General features: G+C 43.3%; 1 protein-coding gene across 1 annotated transcript; it reads left to right on the top strand.

Annotated features, from left to right (window-relative positions):
* Window positions 1-1,502: 1,502 nt before the first annotated feature.
* On the top strand, window positions 1,503-18,681 carry casp7 (caspase 7, apoptosis-related cysteine peptidase). Its single transcript, XM_080789189.1, has 7 exons — window positions 1,503-1,600; window positions 3,041-3,147; window positions 8,181-8,332; window positions 10,287-10,415; window positions 12,244-12,419; window positions 12,984-13,122; window positions 15,876-18,681. Exons 2-7 carry the CDS (start codon window positions 3,041-3,043, stop codon window positions 16,100-16,102), a joined length of 930 nt encoding a protein of 309 aa, XP_080645315.1. The 5' UTR covers window positions 1,503-1,600; the 3' UTR covers window positions 16,103-18,681.
* The last annotated feature ends 263 nt before the right edge of the window (window positions 18,682-18,944 follow it).

The raw sequence follows: 18,944 nt of genomic DNA, 5'->3' as shown, positions 1-18,944 counted from the left end.
GTGTAAATTTTACGCCATCCTAGTGAAATTACGTCAAATTGTCTTATGGGGCGTCCCCCCACTTCTAAAAGTAGCACTACAACACTGTGTGTGTGTGTGTGTGTGTGTGTGTGTGTGTGTGTGTGTGTGTGTGTGTGTGTGTGTGTGTGTGTGTGTGTGTGTGTGTGTGTGTCTTTAGAGATACAGCTGGGTGTTGTTATTCTTATCTCCTAAAATATGGGTCACAGGGTTGAGCAGCTGACATACTTGAGCTGAGTGTTTATGCAAAGGTTTCTGTTTGTGTCTGAAGACTGACATCAATGCTTGTTGTCCGCCTGGCCACCCATCCACCACCCACCCATTATAATGTTGTTGCTGTCGGGAGGAAACCACCTAACTCTATTTTTTAGTTTTTCCTTTTTTTTTTTCATATTTTGAGGGGAACTAGCCCCTATACAGCAAAATTGAACCATTTCTTACACGCCCTCGAAATAGTCATCCACGCACTCATATCATCCCATCTAGATTATTGTAATTCCCTCTACACTGGAATTAGCAGTCATCTCTGTCCCGTCTCCAAATGGTGCAAAAGGCGGCTGCCATAGGCCTACTCCTGACTGGCACCAGGAGGAGAGATCATATCACCCTATAGCCTAAGATTTAGACTCTCGTAGATGTATATCGATTCTGACATAGAGTGATGTCAGAATCAATAAATACGGTTATCTACGAGAGTCTAAATCTTAGGCTATATATCACCCCTGTGTTGGCCTCTCCACTGGCTGCTGGTCTGGTTCAGAATACAATTCAAACCCCTCCTTTTTGCCTATAAAGCCCTGAACGGACTGGCCCCCTCCTACATCACCGACCTCCTTATCCCCCCTCCATTAGGAGCCTAGGGTCAGCAGATAGACGACCCCTAGAAATTCCACCAACAAAAAAGAGCCTCAGGAGTCAGGACCGTGCCTTAACTGTGTGGGCCTGCAGAAGGTTTCCAGTAACCTGCTGAATTGAGACACACCTGCTAGTAAAGAAGTAGTGAACATGGTTCTCTTCTGCAGACTTTTACAGCTGCTGTAAAAAAATAATTGGTGTCCATGTCACAGTATGCTACCTTGTAACCTCACTCACTTTAGTCACTTATACTCACTTATTACACTATTCAGTTGTTCTGCACCAAAGACAATATATTTCACATTCACAATTCACATTTATGAATGTACAGCAAATGTGGCCACCTACATTATTTCCCTTCATGGATTTCCTGCTGCCTGTAATGAAAAAGAAAAGCAAAAACTATATTAAGCAATTAAGCAGCCTATTATCTTAATGGACTTTTTCCAGGCCAACTATAAATCTACTGTGAAAAATGTTACTGTTTAGTCTGACAAATGGTTAATCAATGTGTAGAAATATAACATTTTAGTTTTCAATTAAAAAAAATATATAGGCTACATGTCAATTTTTTATTTTTTATTGTTGTTAGTAGGCCCAAGTAGTATTGTTGTTTAACTTGTTTTAACTTGGCGTCAAAGGGGGAACTGCATGGCGAACTGCACATTTACGAGTTGACTTGAACGCAACGCAACTTTACTTTCGGTTTGAGGGTGAAGAAGTCGAGGTGAGTCGTCTTTCTAAACAACAATAATACACGTTATTTATCATTATAATCAATACATGATTCGTCCAAAACCTTCCTGAAGTCAACAACACGTTGGGAGATATGTTAATTAACCTATAGCTCTGGTCCATAGCCTTCTACAGGGACCAGAGCTATCATTAACCTATCCCCGAGGCGATGCACTTTAATGTTCAGTTTAGTAGTTCACAGATAAACATATAGCCTATGGCGTACTCTGAGTAAGAGTAAGAGTAAGTAAGAGATGTAACATGAATAATAATCTTTCAAGAACAGATTCGAGCTGCGCTAATTCAACAAAACATCATTTTTTGCCGATTGCATGTTCCCAGATTGGCAGCATAAGTTTATTGAATATGTAGCATGTTTGCCAAACTGCTTTTTGATTGATTGAAATCTTTATTAACAGTTTGCAGAATTACAGTACATTTCAAGCACAAACTCAATACAAAGACTGTTAACTGTGAGTGGACGACCCAATTAAGCCTTACACTTGTTTACAACAGGGTCCACATTGTTCAATTCATCAAAACATTTAGAGACAAACAAATAGACACTTCTATGTAGTTAAAGAACAGAACAGGAATTCATCATATAGGACTTAAAAAAAAATATAGGCTTAAAATGTTGCTAGCTGTAGGCTACACTATAACCATATTCTTTCTTTCTAAAACAATAAGTCTGCAAGTACGCTACTAAAAGTAAATTATGTTAACTACGTATGACTTGCATGTTCCATAGCCATAGAGTAAGACAGAGTTACGACAACTCCGTTTACCTCATGGGGCCAGGCTCTTCTAAGTTCTAGTAAACAAGGCCGTTTTCTGACCCCTCAATGTCGTGACTCGATGGTGCGTTCGGAAATGCGCACCTGGAGCGCACTCGCCTATTAGTTTGAATTGTACAGTGCGCTATTTCCGAACGCGCCCTACGGCTCTGAGCCCCTATGGTCAGGGGAATAAGTGACTGCGCATCTCTTAACTATTGGACTCGGCTCGGGAGCACCATCACTAAATTGTCAGTTTCGGGTGTCACATTTATTTTCCGGGTCTCTCGAGGGGGCGGGACTGCGATGCTCTATTGAGCAAGTTAGCAACACTAGGAATATTGTATGTGTTTATTTGTCTGTTTATTTATCATGAAATAAAAGTAATCGAGCTGCAGGGAAAGTGATGAAACATTAGCCTACCACTACCACAGCAAAGTTAACTGGGTCAGTAACTATATAACTCATTTAATTTCAACTCAACTCAACTTTAGGATATTTTGTTGTAGAAGCTCCACTCCCTTTGCCTGGTAAATCACTCCCCCCTGATAATGAATTAAATGTTTTCAAGGGGCTTGGTCCCAACCCACTGTTTGGGAACCAGTGGGTTAGGTTAGAGAACACATTGATTGAGGTGTCATGTCATCTGTGTGTAGATGGATGGAGCATGTGATCCTCCAGAGATGGAAGATGATTGTCAAGACCAGGGAGATACAACTGACGCCAAACCTGACCGCAGCGGAAGATTCCTGCTTTTTGGACGGTAAATAAAAAACACACACACACACACACACACACACACACACACACACACACACACACACACACACACACACACACACACACACACACACTCATGTGGTATGCGCCTGGAGCGCTAGGCCCCCCTAGGAAAGATATTTACAATAGACATGGTGCAGTGACTGCAGTCAGATATTCCAGGTATTCTTGAGAATAGTATATAGTATGAGGCAGTTATAAAAGAGGCCACATAATATACATAGTAACAGCATATTAATTTTTTTTGCCTATTTGCAAATCTAGAAGCTGTGTACAAGCTCACGTGTTGTGAGCTTATACAGTAGTTATGATTTTTTTGTACGACAGGAGTATGAATTAAGCATGACAGGTAAAATATCCTACATTGATGTGACATAGCCCAAGCCAGTAGTAGTACCTTTATCTTTTCTCCACTTATTCTCCACATTAGGCGCCATCAGGGGTCATCACCATGCCGGCTTGTGGTGGACATTTCTGTCAAAATTCTATTTTTGCCACGGACATACAAAATGAGTGGACAATAATATTAGGAGAAACACATAAAGAGCTAGCCCTGGATCACCATAACAGGCAGGGCTGCCATGTCTCACCCTTTGAGCGTGACAGTCACGCAATTTAACCCTTTACCACGCACCACGCCACACATGCCATTTCACACGCATTATAAATAACAATTTTCTCCGCGGCTCCGCCGCGTAATAACGCGCGCTCATGTGTGCGTCCTCACAAACGGTAAAATAGCCGATCTGCATGAGATCTCATGCAGCATATGCAGTAGGAGGGTAAACAGTGGACCAAATCGCCATTTTTCATGGAAGACAATATAGACCCCACAAGTTACAACAAGTTAGGTGTTTGGCATCTCTTGCGTGATATGAGGAAGTGAAGTGGAACGGTGCCAGTAGCCCGTGCGTGCACATTATAGGGACAAAGTCGTGTGTGTGTGTGTGTGTGTGTGTGTGTGTGTGTGTGTGCGTGAAGTGAAGGGGGGGGGGGGGGGGGGGGGGGGGGCGCATCGCGACTTGTTTCTGTTCAGAGAGAGCCCACAGATGTGTTTGAACTAAGAAAATGTAAAAATAAGGCATTTTCCCACATTCCAGTTTTCTGACTTTTTATTTCACAACATATTCCCCAATTTCCACTGAGATTATGGGGTGAATGAATGTGGCCACTGGCCAGACCCATCTTCTCTTTCTGTCATAGTGACATTGTCCTCCATCAGATCATGTCCAAATCAGGTTATCCAATCTCCAGTAGCCTCTTCAGTTTTTTGAAGATTTTTTGAGTGGTGCAACCACTGACCACTCCCTTACGGAGCTATGTGTGTGGCTGGCTGGGTCTGAGCACTATGTGTGTGGCCTGCTGGCTGGCTGCGGGTCTGAGCATATAGATAGATAGATATCTTTTTCATTTCTACTTTAAGCATGAGGAGGCTGTCAGTGCAGGGAGAGCAGCTGGCATGGAGGTGAAGACATCAATGTTAAGGTTAAATATCAACGTTAAAACGGGACAAATCCACATTAAAAAATTATTAATTATTTTCGCCGCTGCTCTTCGGACGGCGTCGAACGCATTAAGACACTATAGAGTCTCACTCTTGACATTTTCTGAAATATGGCAGCCCTGATAACAGGTCTGTAACTTTGAGAGGGTTCAAATGGAACCAAAAGGACCCTTACTGTTTAAAATAACAGACACCCCCCCACCAAGAAAATGCAGCCCACAACTACCAATATTTACAAGCAACTTTCAGAAAAAGTAGGCCAAAGTCGCTTATAATGAGCGGACATGGCAACATTGGCTGCAGCCTGCAGGTGTGCTGCTGTGCTCTGACCAGAGCAGTCTGCATTTCATCCACATATGACATTGGGCTCACAAAATGCTATACCAGAGCGGTAACAAGATGATTTCACACAGAAATCATTACAAAACACCAGTACAACAGGAACAACAATGTTCAATTATTATTATTATTTTTTGTATGCATTATTTTTTACTGGCTGAACAGGCAAGAGGAAGGTGTATGGACTGTATAAAAAGTAGCCTACTTCATGGGCCAGCGGACCATTTATAAAGTTGATCCCTGTAATAATAGTAGCATAGTACCAGTAGGTTAATGGTAGGAAAGAATAGCAGGATAGTAAGATCGTAGGATAGGATTGTCCAAGTTGCAATGTGACATAGCTCTGTAGACAATGCTGTACCCCTACCAGACCAGTGAGCTGTGGGGTCATGGGTTAGATCCCGGCACGTAGCGATTCGTCATAATGGTGTCAGAAGTGGCACGTTACTCGTGCGAGGGAACTGGTAGATTTGACCCGTGGGGAGAGTGTAGCGTTCCCATATACTTGGTATCTTGGCTGTGACTCAGTGAGATGGTGCAGGGGGGCTGTTGGCCAGACCGGTGAGATGTCGGTCATCGGTTCGATCCCAGTTTGGGGCTCTGCTCTCTTCGCTGCACCTTCCCCAGTTTGTTCTTTGCTTTATTATGATGTTTTTGACACATGTAAAAATAGACGTTTTCTCAAGCCAATACTACTAATTATAATTTAATCTAAAGCTAAAATGTGATTAGACATTAAACCCCAAATACCACTTTCTTGACTGGAGTCCTCCAACAGTCTATAATGGGCTCCCTCCTGTTTAGGCAATCTATACAAACTCGCAGCTTGATGCGTGAGCTTTTAGATCTATAAGATCTAATATACAATTTTAGCTTTTTAATTATTATTCTTTTTTTGGGGGGGGGGGGGGGGGGGGCGTATCGTCAAAAAAGTAGCAGACCGACGAGCTTTAAAACGCACCGTTTCCTGCCGTGTTTCTCTTTAAAACGCACCGTTTCGTGCCGTGTTTCTAGCTTGCGGATCTGCTACATTTGAGGCTTTTGTGTGACGCTGTCATATGATCACTTAGGTCGTGATCTACTTGATTCTAAAAAAAAAAGTTGAAAAAAGGAGATAAAAGGTTTCTGCCCGACAGCAGCGATGTGTTGGTTGGTATGGAGGGATTGTGTGTCTGTCAGCACGCAGCAGGGGCAGTGCGTTGCACTGTGTGACCTCAGCACAGCAGAGAGGTGCAGGGGCCTTGCTTGAATAGACCTTTAGAAAGCTCTGGGTGGGTTGGTGTGGCGAGCTCTGCTGACTCAGGGGCCTCTCAGCGTGCTGCTCCCCCCTCCCCAATCCCCCCCCCCCCCCCGACCTACGGCGCACGCCGACCCAATCCAGTCTCCATCCAGCACACAGAGAGCATGTCAGGATCCTAGCACACAGCCCCCCTCCAAAAAAAATAAAATTACCCCAACCGAGAAGAAGAAGAAGGAGAGACGAGAGCAAGGCGTTTCAGATGCAGAGTGGCGTAGCGCTGAATGATGAACCCAGGTAAGAGATGTTGGCTGCCTCCCCTCCCGTTTACGGCCCTCCCACCCGCCTCGGTCCCCCTTCCCACTGCGCCCAACCCACTGTGCCACCAAGTTGGGCGCTTTGCCCGCCGGCAGTTGACTGTTAGTATGGCACAATTTGGGAAAGGTGGGGGGTGGGGGTGGGGGTGGAGGGGTGGGGGGTGGGGGGTTGGGGGGGGGGGTGGTAAAGTTCTAGATCACATGTTGATCAGAGTATGGCTTGGGTTGGCTGTGTGTGTGTGTGAGTGTGTTTGTGTTTGCGTGCATTGTTTCCGATGCTTGGGTAACCTGATGACTAGGCCCTTCTGGAAGCGGCGTGGATATTGTGAGCGTCCAATGGGCCCGCTGTGGCTTACCTATCTGGATGGCTCCTTTAAAGAATGGAAATATGACAGGTCGGTGAGAATTGCCACTCGTGAAAGATTTCCTCTGTCGCTGGATATACTTTTTTGATTTAGCCAATTACTTTTTGATTTTGTTTATGAGAAACATGTTATAGATTCACCTACGTTCCCGGACAGTGGATTACTTGCGACCCCGTTTGGCCATGACCTTAATGCTACATTTGAAAATGTATGTGCTCTTTGGGCTCTGAGTAAGTGGTTTCAGGGCTGTTTTTAACACTTATAGTTGAGTCTGTCTGTCTCATTGCCGAAAGTTTCAAAATTTTCAAATATGTGTCTTGGAAATTAATGTTGTGTCAAACCAAGACATTTGTTTTGTGTGTGTGTGATAAATTCGCCCGAAATCTATATCTTTTTAAAGTAGTTTGTGTCCATGAGTATATCCACACAGAATGGGAATATTACCATTGAAACGACCTTAGTTTTTTCATTGTGAATAAAACCATCAACCTGTGTCTATATGAATAGTCTGCTTATACATCACGCTCATCGTGTTCAAAGACCTTAAAGATTTGATGACATTTTTAACAGCATCTCTATCGTACTTCAGCCTCTACTTCACAAGAGTTGGAAGTTGGAGCTTCATTACGAAGCTTCCACCTCGTGAGGCCGGTCTCCTATAATTCATTTGAATTCATTTTAAAAAGATGATATTCGTTGTACTAGCTTTATGTGATGATTGTTAAAGGTGTGGTTTAACATTGCTTAGTTATGTAATAGTTTTTGTGTTTTCTATTTGTTAAAGCATTACATTTTCATTCTGTGACTAATACAGTAACAGTTGCATTGTAGTGGAAATTGTACTGAATATGATGCATTTTATTGATCCGTTTGGGAAAAATGTTGTCTGACAGAAACAAAACTTAGAAATAGAGCTGCAACTATTGATTAGCCTTCTTAGCGATTATCCTATTGATTACTTCTTTGATTAATCGAACAAAGAAAAGCAAATTTCTTTGATAATCTTAAAGGATTTAGCCACTTAAATGTTATATGCCTAGTTCAAAGCATATAAAGTATATACAGTACAACAATACGAAGATACCGATCTACAAGCTTGTAATTCAACACATTGTGCGTTTGTAGATCTGCAGATTTAGCAAACGGTTATTTTATTAAAACCGATTAAAGAAAACATTAACTTTTCTCTCTGTGTTGTGTGTTTGTGTGCGTGTGTGTGTGGGTGCGTGTGTATGTGCACGTGCACTTGGTCAGTAAGAAGAATAAGGATGGCCAGCCGCGGGAGCAGGATTACTCTTCTGAAAGCCATTATCGAATCGTTTCACCAACATTCCAGTATAAGATGAGCCACCAGCGTGTGGGCAAGTGCATCATCATCAACAACAAAAACTTTGATGAGAAGACGGGTAAGATGACCTGAACAACCTTAGAGCAGTGCACATGTTACCCATAGTTTAGTTTGAAGACCTGAGGCAGATTTCTCGGTTCCCAATGTCATGAACCGTGTGCTTTTATTGTGTAGTTATGTTCCTAGTGTTTCATGTCCCTATTTGTTACTACCTGTCTTGTCTCTACCCTGATTGCTAACTTGAGTCCACCTGTGTCATGTTAAGTTCTCAGCCAATCATGTGGTGTTTGTAGTTATTGTTTCACCTGTGTGTAGTTAGTCTGTGTCTATTTGAAGCCCACCACACACCGTCTGCGACCGTGTGCGGCGCGTTGCTGCGCGGCGCCGCGTGGCGCTGCCTGGAAAATAGAACTGTGTTCTATCGGCGCGCCGGGCGGCGCGGCGCGGCTCCGCGCGCCGGACGGAGCCGGTGTGTGTTAGGTTCATTGAAAATAATGGAGGCGGCTGTGCGCGCCGCGCGGCGCCGCGCGGGGGACGCAGACGGTGTGTGTCGGGCTTAAGTCTCCCTGTGTTCAGTGTTTCCTTGCTAGAGTATAAGTTATTGTTATGTTGCGTTCTCGCCTGTGTATGTCCTGTTCGTTGCTACTTGACCTGCTTGCCTGTTTGTTCTGCTTTTGGGTCCTCACCTGACACACACCGTGACACCCAAACTGTTTTTGTTTCAAGGAGGACCCACAGATTGATATATATTTGCGCGCCGACCCCTATCTGAAAAAAAGTCGGTAGTGTTGTCGCCTCACAGCGAGAAGTTCCTGGGTTCAATTCCCGCTAGGGGCGTGTTCTCTCGGGGTTGACAAAAGGGCCGTTCTCCCCGTGTACCCTATGGTAGGTACCCTCACATGTTCTCCCCGTGTCCGCTAGGGTAGGTATAGGTACCCTAAAAACATGCGGTAATCCTGGTCTCTAAACTGCCTCCCCCTAGCAAGCTGGGGTGCCTGATGGATTGGAGAGGAACTGGTTGGAATAACGTGTTCCGTCCATGCGCGTGTTCCTTCCATGTCCAACCGGGGCTTTCAAAGTGGTAACCTCGATTGGTTACCAGACGGTCCTCAGCAAAATGAGGGTGTCATACTTTTAACTCCCAACGTATAGAAATTCAGAAAACATCACTTGACAATGGATCAATGATAAATAAATATGGACCTGAGGTCCAACTGATGTCCAAATGGGGTGCCCCGCCAAAATGACATATATGTCTGTTAACCCTTCAGATTTCCTCTAACCTTTTTGAAGAATTTAGGGTGCCATGCCAGTGATGGGACATGATGTGTATACGATACGGGTGACAAATTAAAGGAAAAACCTGGATTAATTGAGTCGAGAAACATAAGTTTAGCAGGGCTCAGTATGAGGGGAACCAGAGTCGTAGGAGAGTCACGTTACTTGGATAGACTCTGTGTAAGAATGGAATGCGGAAGTTCACATTCTCTCTCAATGAGGAAGTTCCAATGTTTGGAACTATAGCCCATAGCACCCCGCTTTGCGGCGAGATTGCGTGTCACAACTCTCTCTCTCTTCTACGGCTCTGAGGGGAACAGGTGACAGTGGGATCCATTCAAACTTACTTGATGTGCTTGAACTCACACTAAACACATCTCTATGTCTCTTGTCTTCAACACTCCTTCACTCCTTAGCTATCGGCACCCTCTATTGACCGGATGCTGTAACATGATAATTAGATAAAGCCACAGTAGGTGGCAGGTTTAGCCAGAGGAGACAATATAATTGACAAAATATAATCTCAATTAAAGCAATATACAGTACATCGACCCTAAACAGTCAAATCCTCAGTGTTAAGTTACCTGAGATTGTACAAATGGACCCTTAACAGTCTACCAGTTGTTTTTTACAGTGTAACGATGCCACATTTCTATGGTGGTGATATTTATAGATTATTTTCTTAGCGATTACTCTTTAGATAATAATTAGATTAATTGTATTTTAATCAACAGGGATGAACGTCCGCAACGGCACGGATCGCGATGCAGGCGAACTCTTCAAGTGCTTCAAGAGCCTGGGCTTCGACGTGTGCATCTACAACGACCAGACCTGTGAGAAGATGGAGCGTCTTCTCAAAGAAGGTGAGTCCTGGATCGAACAAAACACAGGACTAAACACTGTGTATAGGAGCCGAATGGAAACGAGAGGGAAATATAAGGAGGATTGACTTTTATACATTACAAATAATAATCGTGATTACAATAATGTACAAAATAATCAGGATTATCATTTTAGCCACAGACATGCAGCCCTAAATGTGACCGTTCGAGGCATGGAAACTGAAAAACTGGTGGTTGGAAATGTTAAACTAAGAAAATAAAGTAGTTGTAAATGTTGTAATTTAAAAACCTAATATCGCCCCCCATCCAAGGGACATTTCTCTTTAGGCTAGTGGATAAGATGTTTGGCTTACTTAGTTCCCGCACGGGAGACCCGGGTTAAATTCCTGGTCATTACATTGGTGCCATGATTTGAAGTGAAAACTGGGTTTTGTGGGTGCAAACACGGAAAAGACCGGTAATACAAAGTTTAGGGTTGCCCTTCCTATTGGGGAGGTGGCATGATTGGTTTCCAAAACAATCCAATCCACTATTTAGAGCACACTGGAGCAACAGTGTTGAACCAAAGTGCTGTACACTGTAAACAAATATTAAATACTGAGAGTAAAACGATAAACAGGGCAAAATCACATTGAGGCGTTGCAACACATACAGACACACTGCCTAACGGAAACAGCTGAATCATCGAAAGCCAAGGAGTGCAAGTGAGTTAGTCTCCCCTGGTCTTCAGCCTTGTTTGTGGGACCAGAAGAAATGACTGGTCAGTAGACCTCAAGGCCCTTGTTAGGGTTATTGGGAGGTAGAAGCTCAGCCCTTCGGGGACACTAAATAAACTTGAACCTTGAACATTGTACATTGGTGCCAAACCATTTAAAGCAGTGGGCGATGCTACTAATGCTACTACAGGAGGAGGCTGTGTTGAGTGTGTAGCATGACAGAGTTGACTGAGGGGCGTACTCCTTAAATAGACCATCTTGGATCAATTGAACCATTAGGATTGAGGATGCACGTGTTAGATTGTGGCACCTGTAATTTGCCCTTAGCTTAACATCGGGAAAGTTGCACGACTGACCCACCCAGCTGATGGCAATAATACTAATAACCGTAGTCTTACCGTGCATTACATGAAAACTCCTGTAGGATGCGAATGATCGTTAAAGTTCATTGTGTTCGATACTGTTTCTCCCTCGTATTTCTAGTTTATTAAAATAATGTCATGCACATTTGTCGAGTGCATAGCCAGATAGCTGTCAACAAGGCCTGCAGGCCTTGTTGACAGCTATCTGGCTATGCACTAGATTTAGAAGACATTTTAGCTTCAAGCTCTTGCTACTAAAATGATGGATTATTTATGAAATCCCGTCATTGAAGATGCATCTCAATAGCTGAGAAGGACAGCTTGCTATCGCAGAGTGGAGTGGGTGGGACTTAGCGAAGGGCTATTTGCATGGTGAATGAGCAGCATGCACCAGCTTGACTGCTGTGCGTGCCTGTACTACCGTGATGCTCGATTCACATCATTCTTTTGTGATAACCACATTAACCAGGGACCTAGGTAGTGAGTTTTCTTGTTTTCTTTATTGCAACTAAAACAGGGGAACATGAATTGGTCATTTGTACAGAACCAGCCATTGAAAGCTCATTTTTCACTATGATTCTGGGTCCTTCTGGCTTTACTCAGTACCGTGGCAGCGATAGCTGAGTGGGTAGAGACAGGCCCGTCTGGCCTCGGAAAGGTTGCCAGGTCACGCTCTGCCCAGTCCCTGAGCAAGGCACTTAACCCCTAACAACTCCCCACGCGCTCTCATCTGAGCACTGGTTTCTGTGTATTTGTGTGTGTGTGGGTTAGCCTCGCAGGAAGACCACAGTGACAGCTCGTGTTTCGCCTGTATCCTTTTGAGCCACGGCGAGGAGGGCATGATATACGGCACAGACGGAGCCATGCCCATCAAGACCATGACCTCGCTGTTCAGAGGGGACATGTGCAAGAGCTTAGTGGGAAAGCCAAAACTCTTCTTCATCCAGGTATGCATTGAAGCAGTGTCTGGTTCTGGCTGTTTTCTTACGGAGACTGACTTTTGAAAAAGGACATTTATGCTTGTTGACGTTGATTGTTCATGCAGATGCATTACTGGCAGTAGTGTCTAGGGCAGTAATGTTTTCAGCTCACTGCTTTGAACCAAACAGAAAAAAAGACAACCTCCTCAAAAGGCAGCGCAACTCATTTTCACTGAATTAAATAGCTATGAAATATAATTTAAATCAACTTTAAACCGTTTTACTTAGTTGACCGGGTCCCCCAGGGCTCTGTATTTGTTCCGCTACTTTTATCACTGTATCGTACACCAAATCTCATTCGGCTGAAAAAATCTTTTGCCCCAAAATAGGGTCTTGTTCAAGTGGTTACATAAAGGCTGTTTTGTTGATTTCACATGCATAATGTCCTCTTTCAGACTGCCACATCAGCACAAATGGAAACACATTTGATATCTCTGCTTTTTAATGTTAAATTCTTAATTGCCTCACCAGGTCATCGTTGAGAATGCTACTCAGGATCTCAGTGAAATGTCATTTCATTTGCTCCACCAGGCTTGCCGCGGTTCAGAGTTCGACGATGGTATACAGACAGATTCGGGACCACCGAACGATACCCTCGAGACGGACGCTAATCCCCGGCATAAAATCCCTGTAGAGGCAGATTTCCTCTTTGCCTACTCGACCGTGCCAGGTAAAAGTCACAGCGCACATCTGTCAGTTCCACAAAACATTTGTCTCGTTTGCATCCTTGTCAGGATCCTTGCTTTGGTGAAAGTTTGTTGAAAGTTTGTAGGGAGGTTTCTTGGCTAAGTAGGATATCCATAACGCTGTCCTGTTAGGCACATGACCTATAAGTTTGGTTATTTCATCCCCCATAATTGCCTATTTCATATACTATCTATACATATAGTATATCATATCTTACTTTAGCTTCATGAATGTACCAAAGTACCCTCCAAACTTAATCTCTAGAAAGTATTCCAGTTGCAAGGAGACGGGTGGAGTGGGGTTGGGAAGTATGACATCTTTGACACAGATAGACCAGGGTTTACTGTATACAGCTTAAAAACATGTTGGGGCAATTCAAAACGACTAGACCTGTGCCCATTGGGTACCGGCCTACAATGCAAGTTGGGAACAATGAACATCGGAAGTACCGTACATACATACCCGTTATATCCATTGGCACAGCACCCGTCTGCAGTAAACTGACTGTGAGAAGTGGACTGACTAAGTAATCAAATGGCAGGTGTGGGGAATGAGGCTGGGGTTGCCCTGGCAATCAATTGGCTCAGGCAGAGCCTGGAAATTGCACATGTGTGGGGAGTTAGGCTCATTAGGTCCACTACCAGAGCCTTTTTTGGCAGTTATGGACAACCGTCTATCCGACTGACTCAAGGCCGTGAAAAAACACGTTGGGGCAATTTAAAATGATGAAATATGTACAGAGGTTGTTGCCATAATGGCTCCTGCCACAAGATGGCTGCAGTGCACTTCAGCTGATTATCACACAATGACAAAAATGTCACTGCCATAGATGAAAGATGGAATTTCATACTTCACATACATGCACACAATGTATCTTGGGATAGTATTCTAGACTCTTATTTGGAAGTGTGAGTCACTGTATTTAACATTCAGTTTTAGTGAGTGTTTGTTACATGTAATACAATGCATACAGTTACTTGATTCTATAAGCTGTAGTTCCTAAACTGGTGAGTCAAACTAAGCTAAAGCTATCTCATGCTATGAATCTCTCATATGAAATGAAAAAAGACCAGCGTTTGTCATGGTGGGCCACATATGAATGAATGAATTATGATACTGTATGTGTCTGTTCACTTGAGTTTGCTCCAGCTTCCGCTCTGCCATTGCTAGTTCAGTACCCCAGCGAGTGGCACAGTCCCATCAATGAAAAACATTGTTTTCCAATTAATTCATTATAATTAATCATAATAAGGTTACGGTAATTATAAGGTAAACCTAATAAACAATAATCAGCAGCATACACAACAGCCTATTTGTCTACAGGCCAGAACAAAAAATGTTGTAGGCTTAATGTTATCAGGCTATACTGTGAGAGTTATAATTCCATCTGCTACTGCCTACTTGTTCTTTCTACTGATGCCAGCCACGTGAAAAGGCAGCAATGATATTACTCTGGAGTCTTCTAAGATTGTGCTCTCTTTTTTCTCTTTGGACCTGCTATAAATGCCAGGTTAAGGCATCACAACATGCACGACACGTGCAATAGTAAGTTCGCAAAGGAGGCAATGTAGCCAACTACGGCAAATTGTACCATTTTACTGCTTGATGGAAAGAAAAACTAAATGTAGCACGGTTCACAGCTTGCATGACTAATCTGGAAGGAAATAACTGAGTGATTTCTTGGTAGCTGGTCTTCCATGCACATTTTGGCATTCACTGATGTGCCGTGTTGAGTCAACCAGATCTATTATCTAAAATTACACAAATCATTGGAACAGTGATGCATTCTTTGCAACTGGAGCTACTGAAGTTTAGATCTGGAGAAATTATATAACTCCTGCTTTTTATATCACAATACATATTGCAAAAAACAAAAACATTGCAACGTGAATTATTCCCAATGTAATTCAACTCTGCTATGGCTTTATTACCTCTTCTGGAGGCATTTAGACCCCAGTTTCCACTCGGGTGTCATGACGTGCGACCGTCGGGGACTGACGACCTCATAGCAGTTGTCACTGGATAGCTGTCTGCTGTCAACAGCAGCACTGTTACTTATGTCCAGCCTGTCTAGACTCGGTACCTTTGATCGTGTTTAAAGACGACTTTCTTCCGACTGCATGGAATGAGATGAGAGCATTTCTTTTGCTAGGTACGGCACTTGGTCACAGCATCGGTACATCACCATGCGATCGAGTAAACGGGCAATGAACCAGAAACGAGTCCACCTCCAGTTGTTTGCATTTTTTCAAATGCTTTTTAAAATGGACGAAAACTAAAGCGTTGCTGATCACGGTTACAAATGTAATGTTTCGGGTGAATTAAAAAAAGATCGTGGGGCAATATACATAGCCGGTTTTCACTTCCAGTTCACAGGTCGTGAATATTTCGCCTTCAAAACAAAAGCTCAGAATGAATGAACTAACACCTGGCAGGGAATATGTTAAATCTGATCTTTAGGACTAATTGACCACACTGTTATTTGCAAGTGGTCACATCAGATTTGTGCATTCAGACATTGTCAACCTCTGCATTGGTTGCTTTGGTAGTGACTTAAGCGATATAACTAGGCCTACATTGTCGTGAGTTTACACTCATTATGATGTGTCCTCGCCAAAAAAAAAAGACACCAATTGCCGTGGTGTGCAGATTGGGTGTGAGAAGTGACATTGTGTGCTTACCGGGTGCTAGACTGTAGTCTTCAGTATAAAGAAGTAACGTGCTGGGTTCTTGCAGGGTACTACTCCTGGAGAAACCCCGGCCGGGGCTCCTGGTTTGTTCAGGCGCTCTGCAACGTCCTCAATGAGTTCGGGAAGCAGCTGGAGATTATGCAGATCCTGACCAGGGTCAACTACATGGTGGCCACCAGCTTTGAGTCCTGGTCCGAAGACCCACGCTTCAGTGAGAAGAAGCAGATTCCTTGCGTGGTGTCCATGCTGACCAAGGAGCTGTACTTCAACTGACCGCCCAGCGGACCCACACTGTGACCACACTGAAAAGCTCAGTTCGACTTGGTAGTATGACCCTTTGCTTCGACTGAAAGGATGTAGTTTCATCGGAAAAAAGCAAGGGTCTTGCGATTAAGTATAAATGACCGAATGACTGACTGACGTACAATACATGTTCCTTCCGACGTCCAAGCTTATTTTTTCTTTTCAGAAAAGGAGGTGAGATAACTACATTTTTACGTCATTCAGAACTTCTGTTAGCCTTGACTCCTGCACTTTCCGAACTATTTCGAAAAGCCAGTCTGAAATAGGTTTTTCCAACGTCGAAAGGAGCATGTATTGACTGACTGAATGGCTGACTCACTGACTGACTGACTGACTCACTGACTGACTGTTAAAGGCGCTGACAAAAGCGGTCCAAATATTCAGGGATGATGAGCCCGGTGGGACGTTGCACCTTTTGGGCACGTATGCCATTTTGCATGTCTGAGCTGGGCCCAAACCTCCGAGCTTCTCCAAGAGAATACGAATCTTTACAGTGGCACTCGCGTTCCTGTGTTGATGATGATTACTTGCCTCTCCTTCAGGTTATTCCTTGGAATAATGGCGTCACATTTGATCTGATCTTTGTCGACAGGCAATGTGAAATATCCATGTTATTCCGCCAACCCGGAAAAGTAGCTGCCATTTTTTTTCGTGGGTTCGGGGAATCGTATCTGAAAATGGCTTCCTCCTCCTTCCAGCATTGACAGTCGACTTTTTGGAAAGAATTTGTACAGGATTCTAGTGAGCAAAGCTCGTCTTAAGTGTCCTCGCAGCAAGTTTGAATTGACTTCTGACCCCCAAAAACTTAATCCACATCGTTCTGAGAAACCCTCCAGAAAGTAATGGAGATGAGTCTCAAGGACAGATTTGCACAGATATTACTTGAACAGTATTCTGCTATTGTCATAGCGTATAAACCAAACGGCAACATACTTTTATATGTTGTTCGAGCGCTGCCATCGTGAGTGAATGCTGTCTTGACTTGATAATAATGACATGCAGCCTGTAATAATAATAATAATAGCTCTTGTAGGATGCACTACTAAATGTTGAGGTACTTTGCTTTGAGGGAAACCGAACATGAAGTCCTGTCAGGCACACTGTAAGGAATATCGATAGCTGGAAAAGTGACCGGGTCATTTTTAGTTATGGCCGTTTTTATGTTTTTCTTTTCTTTTTCTTTTCTTTTCAACTGTCATTGGTCAAAAGAACAACAACATTAAGAGACGCAGTCTCACTCCTATGAGCAAAACTAAACCTGCCCATAGGCTCACACAGTCTCACTGTTAACATACACACACGCACGCACGCAGAGCACACACACACACACACACACACACACACACACACACACACACACACACATATACACACACACACACACACATATACACACACACACACACACACACACACACACATACACACACACACACACACACACACACACACACACACACACACACACACACACACACATTCCTCAGGTTCCTCAGGTTCCTTCATGAGCGGACCAAACTTAACCAGTGGCGAAGAAACTAGTGAGCACAACACTTTGAGTCCTAGACAATAAGTAGTCCACTCCTTAACTAATTTACTAGAATTGATTCTCGCTGCGTTCAGCTTCTGCCACTGCCTTGCAGCCGGAAGTTATATTTTGCGAAGAATTCACGGCCGCTGAAACGGAAGCAAAATCGACTAGGCAAATTTTAGCGGCCATCTTTTTATAAGTCACCCGAAACATTAATATTGTAACCGCGAGTTAGCGACGACTTATTTGTGAGCCGTGAACATCTCCGTTTTGATCAGTAGCAACGGAGAGCTAAACAGGAAGCAGTGGTGAGCGATCTCAAACTGAATCAATACAAAGTAAAAAGACGTCGAAAGATGTTCATGGCGGCGAGTAAAAGCAACAATATTTTGACATTTCCATTTGTTTTCCTGAGACGAGCACATTAATCCACGCCGTTAAAGATTACTAAATCGGTGTACTTGCACATCAAAAACTATGTACCTGTCTCCTTTTTTATTAAAGGAATTACATACACCCCCCCCAAAAAAAATCTTATTTTCTATCAATTACTCACCCCATGAAGCATTGAATTCAAGGAGATTTTAATTTTGTTCTCACAGTGTTCTCACAGTGTAAACTGACTGAGAATGTTTTAAATATAGTATTCTGTTAACTTCAATTAGTCAAATATTGGATTATTGGCTGATGAATGAATGTGACAGTAAATAATTGATAGAAAATAAGTATTCATTGAAAAAAAAAGTCTCACAATAGCTACTGCACTCAGCGTTCCTAAAGATGTTGGAACATTGGGAGAAATATCGTCTCTGTCGGGTGGAAATCTCAAATGTCTAAAACTGTTCCTTTTCAGGATTCAAATTCAAAAACGAGTAAAAGTTGCAGATCGACGAAGCTCAAAAAACATGTCACGTTTCGAGCTTGTGGATCTGCTACTTTTGATGCTTTTGTGTGGCGCTGCAGTACGACCAAGTAGGGCGTTAACCCATTCTGACCTGAGATCAGATTCATACGAGGTTTCCACTGGACACACACTGGTCTGATGAACCCATTCTGACCTGAGATCAGATTCTAAAAATGTCAGTCGTTCTTCGAATTTTTCAAAAATAGCAGACCTACAAGCTCGTATCGCGCCACTCGGTGGCGCGATATGAGCTTGTAGATCTGCTATTTTTCAATAGCTAAAGCATAACATGATGCCAACACCAAAATGGGTGCCCGGTCAGAATGGGTTAATTTACGAAAAGAAAGGGTTAAAATATGGAGATAGGGGGTTTCTGC

This window comes from Protomyctophum bolini, assembly GCF_963924005.1.
Source record: "Protomyctophum bolini genome assembly, chromosome: 18".
Lineage (NCBI taxonomy): Eukaryota > Metazoa > Chordata > Actinopteri > Myctophiformes > Myctophidae > Protomyctophum > Protomyctophum bolini.
The sequence above is the reverse complement of the archived record's forward strand: the minus strand, read 5'-3'. Positions and strand labels throughout refer to the sequence as shown.